The 18365-nt window shown below is 36.9% G+C and overlaps 1 protein-coding gene across 4 annotated transcripts in view; it reads right to left on the bottom strand.

Annotated features, from left to right (window-relative positions):
* Positions 1-18365, bottom strand: part of LOC126236930 (obscurin) — a 681004-nt gene that overhangs the window by 97160 nt on the left and 565479 nt on the right. For all 4 annotated transcript variants that reach the window (XM_049946608.1, XM_049946610.1, XM_049946611.1 and 1 more), the window contains 2 exons: positions 16260-16542; positions 16018-16174 (listed from right to left, as the gene is read on the bottom strand). In XM_049946608.1, the coding sequence (XP_049802565.1) occupies positions 16018-16174; positions 16260-16542 (440 nt within the window). The remainder of the gene's footprint in view (positions 1-16017; positions 16175-16259; positions 16543-18365) is intronic.

The following is an 18365-nucleotide window of genomic DNA, read 5'->3' as shown; positions in this document are numbered from 1 at the left end:
CCCTCTGATTTTGACCCTTGTTAATTGTTATTGCAAATGAAATCTTGACTAGGAGTTGAAGTCACCTATAATGCGGTTGGTGCCATTTGTATATGGTGTATGAGGGACCTCTCCAGCTCCTGGATCTGTGAAGGTAGTAGCTTCAATGACAGTATTTCACATAGTTTTATCTGCAAATGACTAGGGCTGTAATCTACAATACTGTGGATGATTCCAATTCTGTAGTAGTACAGTAATCATAAGTCAATAAGCCATAAGTACTACCTTCCTACTTTCTGTTAAAACTGACTGCGTGGAATAGAACAAAACAGTGCATTTTTATGTACACAATTTTTGTTTAAAATTATAAATACAGAGGGAGAATATATTTGAGAGAAATAATTTGTCTAATAATTTAAATGCTCTGCTATCACAGTTAAAACAGATGGGGAAAGTTGACAAACTCACAGACTTTCACAGCACAGAACAACAAAACACTGCATTTTTTCTTGCATTTAGTTTTAACAGAAAACCAGCACACTGTTGTTTAAAACATACATAGCCCATGTCTTTCTGAGTTTTTATTAGAGTATTTTGCATTTTTGCTGAAAAGAATTGCCCTTTACAAGGCATGCGCATGCATGCGTTCGTGTGTGTGTGTGTGTGTGTGTGTGTGTGTGTGTGTGTGTGTTTGTGTGCAAACAAACAAAGATATGTAGCCTACAGCCATCCTAATGTTTATTAGAGTATTGAGTATAAATTTGAAGTAAACTGGTCCAGAAATTTTCGAGATTTTTGTTAACAATGTTAATGACGACTTGTATTTATAATGTAGTATGGATAGAGATTTAACAATTATCTAAAGCAGTGAATAACCATCAGAAGAAAACCTGCAATACTTATGACGTGTAAAGCAGGTTGGTAGGCTTAAGTATGGTAAGCAGTTAGGCTGTCTGTGATAAAGAGTCCTAAACATTTAGTTTGCTTGCATGCTACATATTCATCATTTGGATTTGCAGCTCCTTGTGTTTACTGTTTTTGCAGTTAAAATTGTAGGCTGTGAGGTCTGCCAGCTATGCAAAACACCATTTCTTCCAAGTACCCAAACATCTTTCAGCACCACTGTGCCATCAGTGGGTTTCCGATTTATTTAAACTGTGATGTAGACATTTTTACTAAATGATTACAAAAATTATGTGGATATTTAGTTCAAACAATAGTTTGTTTCTTTTTGTTAATGCCTTTACATTTGGTGTGCATGATTTTTCAGGACCACTTGTGTATTATTTATTACAGGTAGCTTGTCATCTGCAACCAACTGCCAAGGACAACTCCCACCAAAATTTCTCATCAACATCATTTGGTTGCAGATGACAAGCTACCTGTAATAAATAATACACAAGTGGTCCTGAAAAATCATGCACACCAAGTGTAAAGGTATTAACAAAAAGAAACAAACTACTGTTTGAACTAGATAACCACATAATTTTGTAATCATTCAGTAAAAATGTTCACATTTCAGATTAAATAAAATGTAAACCCACTGACGATGGCAGTGTGGTGCTGAAACATGTTTGGGTACTTGGAAAAAATAGTGTTTTGCATAACTGGCGGACCTCACATCCTACAATTTTGCATGCTACATTTTGGAGGATTAGTAAGTCAGCAGTTCAATGGATTTTGCAAAAAGATCTTCATTATTAGATATAAAAAATGCCTCCAGGCACAAGGATGGGCATACAAAAACTACATAATTCAGGTACATCAATAACTTAGTGAAGGTTAATATGAACAGTGTCATGCCTTTTGTGAAATCAAGCCTGAAACCGTGACCAATTATGAAAACATGGTCTTATCATGAGTGCTGAATCCCATTTTTGTTTAAATGGGTTCATTAACAAGTAAAACTATAGATACTGGCTTAATGAACATCCTCAGATGCTAAAAGAATCTCCTCAACACAGCACAAAAGTAACTGTATGGTGAGAAAGGCATTACCGGCCTGTAATTCTTTTTTTTTCTTTTGGAAAACAACATTACTGTGGCAGTTAATTCAGAGTGCTACATTACAATGCTCCAAATCATCTTCTTCCCAAAACTTTGATGTCACAGATAAACACTGAGGGGAGTATGGTTTCAATAAGATGGTGCAATTGCACATGCACCTCATAGTTCAATGTCTATCTTAGAGGATCAGTTTCCACATCACCTTATCTCTAGATATGGCAATCTTCATTGGTCTCCTCACTCCACAGAACTAAGATTATGTAACTTCCTTTCATGGGAATACCTCAAGTCTAGTGTGTATGTTAATAAATTAAACTGCCTTGAATATCTGACTAGAACAATATAGGAGGAAATCATTTGTTTTCACAACAGAAGTTAATTAACATTATTCATGAGTTTTTGGGACCTGGTACAATCGTGCATAAATATATATAGCCAACATTCGAGAGATGTGACCTTCAAAACATAAATGAAGCAATGAACTTCCCAACATACACAATGTACCATCTTAAATAAGAATATTTTTTATAAGGAAGTAATTAAATACATCTTATTTAAAAACCCATGACACCTGGGATGGGCCATGTACATGTGTATTCCATAACACCAGTGAAAAAGACTGATGGCCTTAAGATTACTGAGTGGCACTGAACAATACTGAAACAATTGCAGAAAAGGGTGGCAGCATATTAGACAGTAGTACTTCAATTATTTGTGGTGTTTATTAGTGAAGTAGCAAAAAATATGGTATTTGGAAGCAAAGCAGCCCACAAATAGGAAGTGTATCAAAACCAGTGCCAAGGTTAAAGCCAGCCAATGAGAAAGCATGACATGTCAACAGACATGTCTGAAGGGAAACAACCAATGAGCAGCCTCCAATGATCTGACAGCAGGTGAAAATCATGGAACAGAACATCAAACACTAGTTTCAATATGGACTCAGAATACACTGGAAAGGAACTATTTAATGTAAATATTAACAATGATTTGTTACTAAAAATATTTGGTGAAATGAGTAATGAAATCAGTTGCAACATTAGTAAGATGGATTAAAAAAAAGGTACAAAAATTGTAAAGACATAAATTAGGAAACTAATAAAAAAATTACAGTTCAGAACAGATGATTAGTTCAATGAAAAGTTGTCTAGAGAATGAAGTGAAAAATGTAAACACGGGATTCTAATGATGATAAAAGTAATGAACTGATTTCTGAAACAGAGCAAACAGATACTGATGATGTAAGGAATGTAGAATTAGAGACCAAGGAATTCATTAATGAGAAAATTTATGATATTATGACAGAAAGCCAGACAGAAAAGAAATGTATAATTTTGAGTCATCAATAAGGTGAATGAAGTGCACCTAACTGAAAATAATATGAATACAGTTGATGCAAAGTGTACAAAGCCAAGTCACCAAAAATTTGATACAATGAATGCAACTGTGACAGCACCCCAATATTAAATGTAGTTAAATCATTTAATGCAAGAATTAGATAAATATAATGTGAAAGGTAACTTTCAATATACAGTAAAACCACATTTTTACATTTTTCAGGGGACTGGCCCAAAAAAGAGTAAAATGCGGGGAAGTGTAAATTACAGGAAAGCATACGAAACACAACAAGCTGGTAGATTTCGTGCCTCTTGTTCTCTGTTTATGAAGACTTCCAACTTCAGTAATTTAACCAAGACTGTGTCACACATTTTATTTACAATAATTTTGTAATTATTATCAATAATAAGTCTCACATTGGAAGACAAATATCTTTTTAATGTGGTTTGATGAAAGACTTTTGCTTCCATGTTTTATTTACACCACTGAACATGATTGGAACAAAGAGGGGAACCTGTGCACATGTTTGTGTATTTCAGCACTCACTCACTGCCTTTGTGACTATGATGAAGGCAATGGCTGAGTGCTAACACACATAAACACACATTTCCTTCTTTGTTGGGATCATGTCCTATGGTGTAAATAAAACACGCAAGCAAAAATCTTTCATGAAACCACATTCATGTTCTAATATGCGATGTATTATTGATAATCATTATAAAATTACAGGAAATAAAACTTGTAACACAATACTTTCTAAAACACTAAAGTTGGCAGCCTTTGTAAAAAGAGAACAATAGTCATGAAATCTACAGCTTATTGCCAACATGGAGGTCACTCTGTTCAGGGATGTCCTGCGTGAGAAAGATGATGGAAATTCTCATGTTGTGGAACATTTTGAGGAGGACTGTCTATGTCTGACATCGGATTGAACCAACCTAAGACTGTGCACCTAGTACGGAGTAGCATACTTCATGCAGAAGTAACGATTCTGAAAGCCCATTGTAGGGATGTCAGTCTTCAACATTGGTGTTTACTTGTAGAAATGACTGTGAAATTATATTAAAGCTGTTGCATTTCACTGCAATGAGCAAAAGGGAGATAGCTACTTGAGTCACCATCGTCAGATGGCATTTAACATTAAGGCAATTACTCAGCATAGTTTCGCACCCTTCCAAAAACTATGAACCGATAATACAGTTGACCATAACCCAACATGCTGACAATGAAAATCTTGCTTACCACAGTAATGCTATGTTAAATGATCTGTAACTGTGTGTCTAGTCTGCATTTTCTGCTTTGTTCCAAGGCTGCTGTCATCATTTCCATGTCTGCTCACAGAAAATGCTGCTGGTGGAGCTGTTTGGATCTTGGAGCATTTTCTGTGAGCAGACATGGAAATGATGGCAGCAATAATTTTTTGTAAGATATCTGCACAGAATTAGTATCAGACAATGTCCTTTGATTGTACTAAATAACATAGAATTTCGAAAGTTCCTGGGAAAATATTCCAAAAGAAAAGTTCCTGATGAAACAACAATGGGAAAAACTACCTTAGCAAAGTTTATGAAGAGGTAAATTCATCTAATTAAATTAGTTTTGTGTCAACTAACCGCTAATATTTTGAATTTTATAAAACTTGTCATTTAATTAAAACTTTAAAACATATTATACAAAAATATGTTAAAATGGGAACACAAAATCATGTATGGCCTGCAGAGCCACGAGGTTTGATTTAGATCAAGAAACATGTTTTCCATAAATTTTTTAAACTTGTTCCTCACTAAAGTGAGACCTCAAAACAATTACACCACTGATCTTTACTAATTTTCAATAAAATAAATCTTTTCAAGTAAAGCAAGAAATAAGAGAAGACATCGGCGACTCCAACTTGTGGTTATTTGTGGTTCAAAAAACTGACCTGTGTGGGAGATTTATTGACAATGTCATCGTAGGAAAACTGATGGAATCTGAACAGGAAACACCCCATCTTTGTCTCCAGGGTACTAGTAGATACTAACCATTCAACGATTGTTAGGATTGTTCCCGATGCATTATGTGTTTTGTGGCTTGCTAAACAAAATGAGGAAAAACTCTTGTTGGTAGTTTACAGGTGCAACAACATAGATGATTAAGGGTGCTAAAGCTTTGCAGGTATTTTATCCTAATACTGTTCAAATGAATTATTTAGAACGTGCTCTTCACTGATTGGAGGAAATCTGAGTGAATTTTCCTTAATTTCCTCTGTGAAAAAAGTGTTTGTGAAGGCAGCATCAAGAGTGAAATTACTTACTGATATGACACATGACGCAAAATACTTGCCCCCCACCCCCCTCCCCTGCAAGCTAATCATCATGAGATAGCGAACACTGAAGCAGTTCTATATTACAGTAATCATGTAGAAGATGTGAAAAAGGAACGAGAAGCATCTCCAGAGAAAATTAGCATTTATTAAGACTTATTTTTGTGAACTCTCAGGTGCAGTCACACATTTGGTAGGAAAAGGGATACTTCTATTTTCTGTCCTGCAAGTATATGACACACCTGTTGCTGAAGACATTACAGGAAAAATAGGAAAGTATCTTCATCACAAAATTGAGAAAATAGAAGCAAGGAATACAGGTATAATGTTTCTTCAGGATATGAAAAGGTGCTACAAGGAAAAAACTGAAAAACAACTTAATGGTTACTCTGTAAGTCACACAGCCTCTTTTCAGTACTGTCCTGTGACTTTGTGTGATGTAGATCTCTCTCTGTCTCTCTCTTTTCTTAAAAAAAAAGAAAGAAAGAAAAAATTTAAGTGACAAAAGGAAATTGTTTCTTCCAGAAAGCTATGAAAAATAAATTTACAATTAGATTACTCCAACAAAATTAATAAATGTGAGAATGTTAAAACAATACATTCATTTTTATGCATATCTGAAAGTTTTTAGAGCATATTTATCACATTATTTTATAGCATATTTTATAGTGTATATAAGTTGAGCTCTACTGATGACTACTCCAGTAAAGTATTTATATGTTGTTGTTGTTGTTATCTTCAATCCAAACACTGGTTTGATGCGGCTCTCTATGCTACTCTATCCTGTGCAAGAATCTTCACCTGTGAATAGCTGCTGCAACTTACAATCTTCTGGACTTGCTTACTGTATTCATCTCTTGGTCTCTCTCTACACACACACACACTTTCCTCCAATACTAAACTGATAATCCCTTGATGTCTCAAAATGTATCCCATTAACTGACCCCTTCATCTAGTCAGGTGGTGCCACGAATTTCTTTTCTTCTCCGTTCTGTTCAGTAACTCCTCATCAATTAAATGGTTTACCCGTCTAATCTTCACCTTTCTTCTGTAGCTACTATTCTCTTCTTGTCTCGTCTGTCATCCATTATTCACTTCCACAAATGGCCCCACTCCATACAAATAATTTCATAAAAGACTTTGTAACACTTAAATCTATATTTGATGTTAACAAATTTTATTTCTTAAACAATTTTCTTGCCATTGACTGACTACATTTTATATCCTCTCTACATTGGGCATCATCAGTTATTCTGTTGCCCAAATAATGAAACTCATCTACTACTGTAAGAGTCTCATTTCTTAATATAATTCCATCTCAGAGATCATCTGATTTAATCTGACTACATTACATTAACTTTGTTTTGCTTTTGTTGATGTTCATGTTATATCCTTCTTTCAAGACACTGCCAATACTGTTCAACTGCTCTTCCAAGTCCTTTCTTGTCTTTGACAAAATTGCATCATTGACAAACCTTGGAGTTTTTATTTCTTCTCTCTGAACTTTAACATCTACTCGAAATTTTTCTTTTTTTTCCTTTACTGCTTGCTCAATGTACATAACAGTGGTGATAAGCTACAGCCCTGTCTCACTGCCTTCTCAATCACTGCTTCCCTTTCATGCCCCTTGACTCTTATAACTCAATATTGCCTCTCATGTTCCTACAACTCTCCAGAACCCAAAATGACCTTTCCTGAGGTCAGTTTCTACCGGTTTTTCCATTCTTCTATACACAACTGGTGTCAGTGTTTTGCAACCATGACTTATTAAACTGACAGTTCGATTATATTCACACCTGTTAGCACCTACTTTCTTTTGAACTGGAATTATTACATTCTTTTTGAAGTCTTATGGTATTTTACCTGTCTCCTACATCTTGCACATCAGATGGAAGAGTTTTATCATAGCTGGCTCTCTCAAGGCTGTCAATGGTTCTGACAGAATGTCATCTACTCCTGGAGCCTTGCTTGGACTTCAGTGTTCTGTCAAATTCTTCTCGCAGTATCATATCTCCAATGTCATCTTCATTTATGTTCTCTTCCCTTCCCATAATATTACTTTCAGGTTCATCTCCCTTGTATGGACCCTCTATATACTTCACTTTTCAGCTTTTTCTTCTTTGCTTAGGGCTGGTTTTCATTTGAGCTCTTGATATTGATACACCTGCTTCTCTTTTCTCCAAAGGCCTCTTTAATTTGTGTATACTCTCAAAAATAAAAAATCAAGTACCACAGCTGATTCAAGAATTTAAAAATCTAGATGAAAGAATTGGAAAAAGGGTCTACACTCTAAGAACAGATAATGACACATAATACGTGAACATATTCTAATAATTTTTTCAGACAAGAAGGGCTGTGACAACACACTACAGTGCCTTATACACAAGAACAAAATGGAATAGCTGAGTGTTTTAACTGTACAATAGTAGAAAAAGCAAGATGCCTACTCTTCAAAGCAAATAAATCCTGGGGAGAAGCAATCTACTTCATCAAAAGCTCTCTGACTACAGCACTTAAAAGCAAGACTCCAGAAGCAGCTTGGACAAACAAGAAGCCAGATCTTCGACATATTATAGTCAAGTGACTCTGAGCCTTTGTCACTGGAATAGGCAATGATGTATGATAGTGCTGAAAACTGGTTGAAAGCAATACAAGAAGAGTTACACTCTCACAGAGAAACATACGACCACGCATGGGAGTCTGCTGCTTTACCTTCAGATGCGAAGGCAATAAATGTGAAATGGGATTTTAAAATGAAGAAAGATTTGAAATGCCACACTGTACACTATAAAGCATAGCTAGTAATGAAAGGTTGTGTTCAGAATCAAGGTCTGAATTCTGATTATTTATTAACATATTTACTTGCCATGTCTGCAAAATGTGATCTTGACACTGTTCATCTAAATGTTGTCACAGCTTTATTACAAAGTCACTTACATGAAGCGATTGGTGTGAAAGTTCCAGAAGTAGACCCAGTGGCAAAGATTAAAACAGGTATTAAAAGATGGAAACAGGCAGTGTATGGACTGAAGCAAGGTGGTTGCTGCTGGAACTTTAAATTAGACACTACACTGTTGAATCTAAATTTCACACGGTCACCAGCTGACACAAATACAGGTACAGACATTTTAATGGTCGCTGTTTATCTGGATGATAAACTAATTTTCAGTAAAATTTTATAAGAGAGAGATATTTTCACAAACAGACCAAGAGAAAAATTCAGTCCGAAAGATCTTGGTGAATCTACAAACTGTTTAGGTATCCAAATTACTAGGAATTTCAAAGAAGGTTATTTGTGGGTGGACCAGACATACCATGTGAAACAAATTCTCTACAATTTAATATGAAAGAATGTAGCCTGATATCTTTGCCACTGGACAATAACCAAGTGCGTACTTATGATATGAGTCCAAAAACAGAATAAGAGCGAAGAAGGTATGAAGAATATACCATGTTATGAAGCAACATGAAGGTTAATGTATGTTTTAGAAAAAAGCTGGACTTAGCTAATCTGATAGGTATTGTCAGATGTTTTTGTAATTATCTGGGCATCCACTTCTGGCAAGCAGTCAAAAGGATCTTTAGATGTCTAAAAGGTACCAAGGACATGACGCTTGGTTTAGATTTGAAAGCAGTATATATCCGCTCAGCTGCTGACTTGCTAGGCTTAACATAGGTGTGGATTTTCTTTCAGGATTTACTCCATTAACTTTTGAAGATCTCTCTTCTCCACAAGGCAGTGGCTTTATCTTCTAATTATCCCCAGGGAGGACTGGTTGCCTCATTTGCCATTTTGAAGGTCTACTCTGCTGAAGGTGCTGTTAAGGTCTTCACCCGTAACCATGGGTATGGGTACCAAATTATCCCCTGTGAATGAGCCTTCACCACTCTGTTCAAAAAGGGCAATTGATGAAAATTTGGAAATTATAAGAGTCATTATTCTGCTGTCACACAAACTGAAGCTGTTAGGAAAGCTCACAGAAATGAGACTTAGAATGACAGTAGAACCTTTGCTTGAGGAAGAACAACATGAATTCAGGAAAGGCTGACATACTGTGGTTCTTATTTTTGCAGTAAGAATGCGGACAGAAAAGTATTTGGAATAAGGAATAAATCCTGTGATTGTATTTGTGGACACTGAAAAAGCATATGACAGAGTTCCTCGAAACAAGATATTGGAATATTTGGAAGACCTAAAAGTGCCAAGGTACTTAAATGATAAAGTCAAGATGCAATACCAAAAGTATTACAGCTGTGTCCAAATAGGCAATGCATGATCAGAATGGTTTGAAACCAAGAGGGGTGACCAACAAACAAGAAAGTGCCCTTTCACCACTCCTGTTTGTGATAGTAATGGACAAGATCAAAAAATCTATCAAGAACATAGACTGAAAACCAAATGTCCTGATTTTTGCTGATGATTTGATACTATGGGGAAAGACAGGCTGTAGCCACATGACTAACGACATAAGGAGGTTTGGGTTTGGCCACGGGTAGTGCTCAGATAGCCTGATGATAAGGCGACCACTTGTGATAAGTGGAAGATCTGGGTTTGAGTCCTGGTCTGGCACAAATTTTCATCATCATCAGTCCATTATACAGCTAATGGTTGTCCATATTTACAACTGTGAATACATTTCATGCATATCCAGAGGAACACTGTATTGTAATTGGGAATCACAAGGGCACTGCAATATCATATTTACACATTGACACCGTACAAGTGACTTTCAAGTAAAATGTCTCGCCTGTATTGGAATATACATAATGGATGTATGAGTGCAGGACGACATATGGAAGTATGGGACTGGCCATAAGTCATGCTCAGATAGCCTAATGCTAAGGCGACTGCGCAATAAGTGGGAAATCTGGGTTCTAGTGCCCCCCGTACAAATATTCACTCCATTATACAGTTGATGGTTGTTCATATTTGCAATTGTGTATACATTTCATGTACTATAAAATGGTTTGCACTACTGTTCTAGAGGTATATGCACTCCCCTTTACAGATGAAACATACTTTCCTAAAATTCATCCAGTAAGCAAAGTCGACCATTCGCCTTCCCCCTACAATCCTTATATGCTTGTTCTATTTCATATTGCTTTGCATCGTTACATCTAGATATGTAATTGATGTCACTGTGTCAAGTAGCACATTACTAATGCTTTATTCAAACTTTATGGTTTGTTTTCCCTACTGATCTGCATAACTTACATTTTTCTACATTTAGAACTAGCTGTCATTCATCACCCCAACCAGAAATTTTATAGCATATTTTATGCATATTTTATAGTGTATATAAATCTGAGCTCTACTGATGACTACTCCAGTAAAGTATATACATTTATCACTCAATGATGACACTTTCCAGTAAACCACAGCTTCATCAGCAAACAATTGCAGGTTGCTGCCTACCCTGTCCATCAGATCATTTATGTATATAGGGAATAAGAGTCAGCCTGTAACACTTCTCCGAGGCATTCCTGATGATACTCGTGTCTCTGATGAACACTTGCCATCCAGGATAACATACTGGGTTCTATTACTTTGTAAGTCCTTGAGCCACTCAAGTATTGGCAAACCTATTCTGAATGCTCTCGCCTTTTCTAACAGCCTTTAATGGGGTCTTTTAGGAAAACTACGAATATGGAATCTGCTTGTTGTCCTTCAGCCATAGTTTGCAGGATATTATGTGAGAAAAGGGAAAACCGAGTGTTGCACGAGCAGTGCTTTCTAAAACCATGTAGATTTGAGGACAGAAGATTTTCTGTCTCAAGGAAATTTACTATATTCAAATTGAGAATATGTTCAAGAATTCTGTTTAAATTTCAAGGAGCAGTGATATCCTGGCAGAATAAGAAACACCGACAGTATCCTTATCCACAACTGAGGCAGAATTTATGGTCATGTCCCCATGAGGCTCCATGGTTTCAAAGGGTGGGAAGTGAAATATCTCCAAACCCCACGAAAGATTCTATCAGACTGTTATGTGACTACGAAGCAGCAGTTGAATTGTCTAAGACTAGTGGTTACAAGAGTCAAACCAACCACACAGACATAGAAAAAATAGTCAGCCTAAGTTACTTCGGAGCATGTACCTTCAGATGCTGACAGACATGCAGACAGACCTCAGGCAAAGTGTCTCCATCATCTGATGCTACAAGTTATTGGACTGAAAATTTAGTTTTTTTTGTGTATGTTTGTTTTTACATGCATAATTTAATGAGAGTGATGGAATTTAGAATCTGTACTTTGCTTGTGTAAATATCTTTTGCATTGCTATGGATGCTATATGTCTTTATTGTGAGTACTGAATTGTACAAGTGTTCATGCAACAGTTTTTAACTTGTAAATCTGTATACTAAATCTTATTGTTCTAATCAGATACTGCGAGCAAATTACTGTGCTAACAATTGCTGTCTACGGCATAGTTTCCACTGGCTTAATTCAAATTTCATGGTTCAAATCGCTTTGAGTACTATGGCACTTAACATCTGAGGTCATCAGTCCCCTAGAACTTAGAGCTACTTAAACCTAACTAACCTAAGGACAGCACACACATCCATGCCCTAGGCAGGATTCGAACCTGTGACCATAGCAGTCACACGGTTCCAGATTGAAGTGTCTAGAACCGCTCAGCCATAGCGGCCGGCTGTAGAAATTCATTACATATTGTTAGGTACACTCTTAATTAAGGTACTTTACATCATTTACGCCCCCCATGAACCATGGACCTTGCCGTTGGTGGGGAGGCTTGCGTGCCTCAGCGATACAGATAGCCGTACTGTAGGTACAACCACAATGGAGGGGTATCGCGTTGAGAGGCCAGACAAACATGTGGTTCCTGAAAAGGGGCAGCAGCCTTTTCAGTAGTTGCAAGGGCAACAGTCTGGATGATTGACTGATCTGGCCTTGTAATAATAACCAAAACGGCCTTGCTGTGCTGGTACAGTGAACGGCTGAAAGCAAGGGGAAACTACGGCCGTAATTTTGCCCGAGGGCATGCAGCTTTACTGTATGATTAAATGATGATGGCGTCCTCTTGGGTAAAACATTCCGGAGGTAAAATAGTCCCCCATTCGGATCTCCGGGCGGGGACTACTCAAGAGGATGTCGTTATCAGGAGAAAGAAAACTGGCGTTCTACAGATCGGAGCGTGGAATGTCAGGTCCCTTAATCGGGCAGGTAGGTTAGAAAATTTGAAAAGGGAAATAGATAGGTTAAAGTTAGATATAGTGGGAATTAGTGAAGTTCGGTGGCAGGACGAACAAGACTTCTGGTCAGGTGAATACAGGGTTATAAACACAAAGTCAAATAGGGGTAATGCAGGAGTAGGTTTAATAATGAATAGGAAAATAGGAACGCGGGTAAGCTACTACAAACAGCTTAGTGAACGCATTATTGTGGCCAAGATAGATACGAAGCCCACACCTACTACAGTAGTATAAGTTTATATGCCAACTAGCTCTGCAGATGACGAAGAAATTGAAGAAATGTATGATAAAATAAAAGAAATTATTCATTCGAGTGTAGGAAAAGGGAGAGAAGGAAACGTAGTAGGTGAATATGGATTGGGGCTAAGAAATGAAAGAGGAAGCCGCCTGGTAGAATTTTGCACAGAGCACAACTTAATCATAGCTAACACTTGGTTTAAGAATCATGATAGAAGGTTGTATACATGGAAGAACCCTGGAGATACTAAAAGGTATCAGATAGATTATATAATGGTAAGACAGAGATTTAGGAACCAGGTTTTAAATTGTAAGACATTTCCAGGGGCAGATGTGGACTCTGACCACAATCTATTGGTTATGACCTGTAGATTAAAACTGAAGAAATTGCAAAAAGGTGGGAATTTAAGGAGATGGGACCTGGATAAACTGACTAAACCAGAGGTTGTACAGTGTTTCAGGGAGAGCATAAGGGAACAATTGACAGGAATGGGGGAAAGAAATACAGTAGAAGAAGAATGGGTAGCTTTGAGGGATGAAGTAGTGAAGGCAGCATAGGATCAAGTAGGTAAAAAGGCGAGGGCTAGTAGAAATCCTTGGGTAACAGAAGAAATATTGAATTTAATTGATCAAAGGAGAAAATATAAAAATGCAGTAAATGAAGCAGGCAAAAAGGAATACAAACGTCTCAAAAATGAGATCGGCAGGAAGTGCAAAATGGCTAAGCAGGGATGGCTAGAGGACAAATGTAAGGATGTAGAGGCTTATCTCACTAGGGGTAAGATAGATACTGCCTACAGGAAAATTAAAGAGACCTTTGGAGATAAGAGAACCACTTTTATGAACATCAAGAGCTCAGATGAAAACCCAGTTCTAAGCAAAGAAGGGAAAGCAGAAAGGTGGAAGGAGTATATAGAGGGTCTATACAAGGGCGATGTACTTGAGGACAATATTATGGAAATGGAAGAGGATGTAGATGAAGATGAAATGGGAGATGTGATACTGCGTGAAGAGTTTGACAGAGCACTGAAAGACCTGAGTCGAAACAAGACCCCCGGAGTAGACAACATTCCATTGGAACTACTGACGGCCTTGGGAGAGCCAGTCCTGACAAAACTGTACCATCTGGTGAGCAAGATGTATGAAACAGGCGAAATACCCTCAGACATCAAGAAGAATATAATAATTCCAATCCCAAAGAAAGCAGGTGTTGACAGACGTGAGAATTACCGAACAATCAGTTTAATAAGCCACAGCTGCAAAATACTAACATGAATTCTTTACAGACAAATGGAAAAACTAGTAGATGCCGACCTTGGGGAAGATCAGTTTGGATTCCGTAGAAATACTGGAACACGTGAGGCAATACTGACCTTATGACTTATCTTAGAAGAAAGATTAAGGAAAGGCAAATCTACGTTTCTAGCATTTGTAGACTTAGAGAAAGCTTTTGACAATGCTGACTGGAATACTCTCTTTGAAATTATAAAGATGGCAGGGGTAAAATACAGGGAGCGAAAGGCTACTTACAATTTGTACAGAAACCAGGTGGCAGTTATAAGAGTCGAGGGACATGAAAGGGAAGCAGTGGTTGGGAAGGGAGTAAGATAGGGTTGTAGCCTCTCCCTGATGTTATTCAATCTGTATATTGAGCAAGCAGTAAAGGAAACAAAAGAAAAATTCGGAGTAGGTATTAAAATCCATGGAGAAGAAATAAAAACTTTGAGGTTCGCCGATGACATTGTAATTCTGTCAGAGACAGAAAAGGACTTGGAAGAGCAGTTGAACGGAATGGATGGTGTCTTGAAGGGAGGATATAAGATGAACATCAATAAAAGCAAAACGAGGATAACGGAATGTAGTCGAATTAAGTTGGGTGATGCTGAGGGTATTAGATTAGGAAATGAGACACTTAAAGTAGTAAAGGAGTTTTGCTATTTGGGGAGCAAAATAACTGATGATGGTCGAAGTAGAGAGGATATAAAATGTAGACTGGCAATGGCAAGGAAAGCGTTTCTGAAGAAGAGAAATTTGTTAACATCGAGTATAGATTTAAGTGTCAGGAAGTCTTTTCTGAAAGTATTTGTATGGAGTGTAGCCATGTATGGAAGTGAAACATGGACGGTAAATAGTTTGGACAAGAAGAGAATAGAAGCTTTCGAAATGTGGTGCTACAGAAGAATGCTGAAGATTAGATGGGTAGATCACATAACTAATGAGGAGGTACTGAATAGGATTGGGGAGAAGAGGAGTTTGTGGCACAACTTTACCAGAAGAAGGGATCGGTTGGTAGGACATGTTCTGAGGCATCAAGGGATCACCAATTTAGTATTGGAGGGCAGCGTGGAGGGTAAAAATCGTAGGGGGAGACCAAGAGATGAATACACTAAGCAGATTCAGAAGGATGTAGGTTGCAGTAGGTACTGGGAGATGAAGAAGCTTGCACAGGATAGAGTAGCATGGAGAGCTGCATCAAACCAGACTCAGGACTGAAGACCACAACAACAACAACAACAACAACAACAACAACAACATCCTTTCATGAAAATATGTACAACTATAACGTGAAAGTACCTGAGTAGCATTATAGTCGAAGTATGAGCATAGTTCCTACTGTAGATTTTTCTATTATATTTTCCTTGTGTGACAGAGAAAATGAATACTTGCATATGTTAATTTTGTTAAATATTTGCATAGCAAGTGCAAGAAACTAACAGAATATCAGTTCATTTTGCAAACCTTTGCCATCAACCATCTAAAAAAACATTCAGTAAAACAGTAATCATTATAAGTGTTAAATATATCTATGAGTATGTGAGGTGGTTGAATTATGTTAACTAAAAACACACTTGGCTGCAAGGCAACTTTCTAAACTGATTTTTCTTGATAAATAACAAGATGAACTACAATAGCAGTAACAGCTTGTCTTAATGAAAGGATACAACTCTGTCACCAGAGTCAAGGAATTCCTTGCTTCATAAGCATCGTGCAACCGAATTATCTTTGGATGATTTAACACATTCAGTATATCAAGCTCATTGTTCATAAATGGACGAAGGTCAGACTTTCCGTGCATTATTTTGGCAGCGTAATTTCGACCTGAGAAATATATTCAAAAGATGCATTAGAACCACCAAAAGTAAGAGCTGTTATTAGAGTGCTGAATTAAGTAACTCATTATTACCTGTCAACCGCTCAACTGCATGATATGTAACACCTTGAGTGCCTCTTCCAAGCTCATTCCCAATGTCATACAGATCCTCAAATGGTTTTGCCTTTGGCTTGATGTTCCTACCTTTGCTATACGTGAGGTAACCATATTCTTGTTCACTTTCCTCTATGCGTATCATGGCAGAGCTTGACACACTTCCTGCTACATTACGAGCACTGATTGAATACAGCCCCTCATCTTTGTTGATGGCATCATTAATAACAAGTATGCATGTATCTGGCTCGCGGAACTGTATCTGTTAGAATCAACAACATAAATTATAAGGTACATGAGATTGATGTCAATAAACAAATTTTCTATATATGCTTAACATGCTATATTACAGAGCAAAAAATACAACCATAAATTTAAGCTATTTAGTGTGAGTTCCTAACAGGAACATATTCAGTTGTAAACACTTGAAATGCATTCCATGTGAACTGCATTTTTATTTCCCTTCAGTTTTAACTTTTTTGCAACAACCATTGAGTAGCAAATAAAAACTAATTTTTAATCATATACAACACCTGCATTTTTGGAATTACCTATTTTTAATACAAAAAATATGCAGCATATCCTCAAAAAGAAACATTTCAGAATGCATGTTATTTGTCTTGGGTAGTTAGAATTGAATACAAAGTATGCTGATAACTAAATATTTCTATCTAAAATGTTTGGTTGATGGTTGTCAATAATTCTTTAATTATTTCAAAATGGCACAGGAAAGAACAACAGCAAACCTAGAATGAGTGCCAATATCTAAAATTCCTTTTCTTATGCTATGTTAAAACATGCTCAATATGCAGGATGACTGTGCAGAGACAGAATTCATCTGAAGACTGCATAATTCAGGATGTAAATCTGGTTATGTACTGATATGCAGTAATTGAATGTCAAAACTAAGTTGATTTTTTAATATCTACATTGAACAGAATATTTTCATAACACTATATATTTTTTTCTATAGCATAATATTGTAAGTTAGGCTCCTCATCTCTATGTAACGTTACTGATCAACCAGAGCTCTCAACACAAACAACAAAAATTTCTTGTTAACCCAAAACTTTTATATTTAATATTTTTGCTTAACGCTATTATATTTAATGTATTCTTTCACTGGAAGCAACAGTAGCTAATACACAGGAAATGTATCCATACATGGGAAACAAATTTGGCGAACTGTAACTACATTTTTAACACTTAAAAATAAATGCTGAAACCAGAAATGAATCTTATTCTTTATACACAATCACAAATCATGCAAAATTCTTTAGTTGGAGTATTATATGAAAAATATGTGAATATGACTGAAACAAAAGGTGTCCATAAAATGGTTCAAATTTCAAAAATGCTGCAGAAAGACACCATGACCAGAGTGATATAAAAGTTTAACGGCATATTATTGATGCATGGGGACACGTCATGGAACAAAATAACATTAGATGAAAATCTGACATATAGATAGCACTGTAAGCATCAGAATATGCACACCAACAGATGCGCAGCATATAGCTGTTCCACAGTTTGCATGTGAGATTGTTAACATGGCTGTCTCCATGAGGAATTGCCCCCTTCTGGTATAGTTTTTTTTTACAAAAATGGTGACTGTGTGCCAGTAGCCCTGCAGAAGTTCCATAAACTCGAGGATATGAAAAAAGGCACTGGTCTAATTTTTGCTATGGCTCTGGAGAAAATGATTACAAAATTTGAAAAGACGGGTTCTTTTGAAGTGCAATATGGCAAAGGGAGGAAAGCAATTGACCCAACATCTGTTGAAGATATGGCTATAGCATTGCAGGAGAGGTAGAGTGGTGGTTTGCACACATGCAGTGCATGAGGAATTGCCTGAACGTTGGATGAACCTGTGAACACAGTGTGTAAAATTCTACAAAACTTCCTGCATTGCTGTCTATATAAAATCACCCAAGTTCAGGACTTGCTTCCTTCTAACCTGCCAGCAAGACAAACATTTGCTCTATAATAGCTTTCTTGAATGGAAGTGGACAATGAATGGCCATGGAACATTCTGTGGACAGACAAAGCCCATTTCCATCTCCAAAGACATTCAATACACAGAAC

This window comes from Schistocerca nitens, chromosome 2 (genome assembly GCF_023898315.1).
Source record: "Schistocerca nitens isolate TAMUIC-IGC-003100 chromosome 2, iqSchNite1.1, whole genome shotgun sequence".
Classification (NCBI taxonomy): domain Eukaryota; kingdom Metazoa; phylum Arthropoda; class Insecta; order Orthoptera; family Acrididae; genus Schistocerca; species Schistocerca nitens.
The sequence above is the reverse complement of the archived record's forward strand: the minus strand, read 5'-3'. Positions and strand labels throughout refer to the sequence as shown.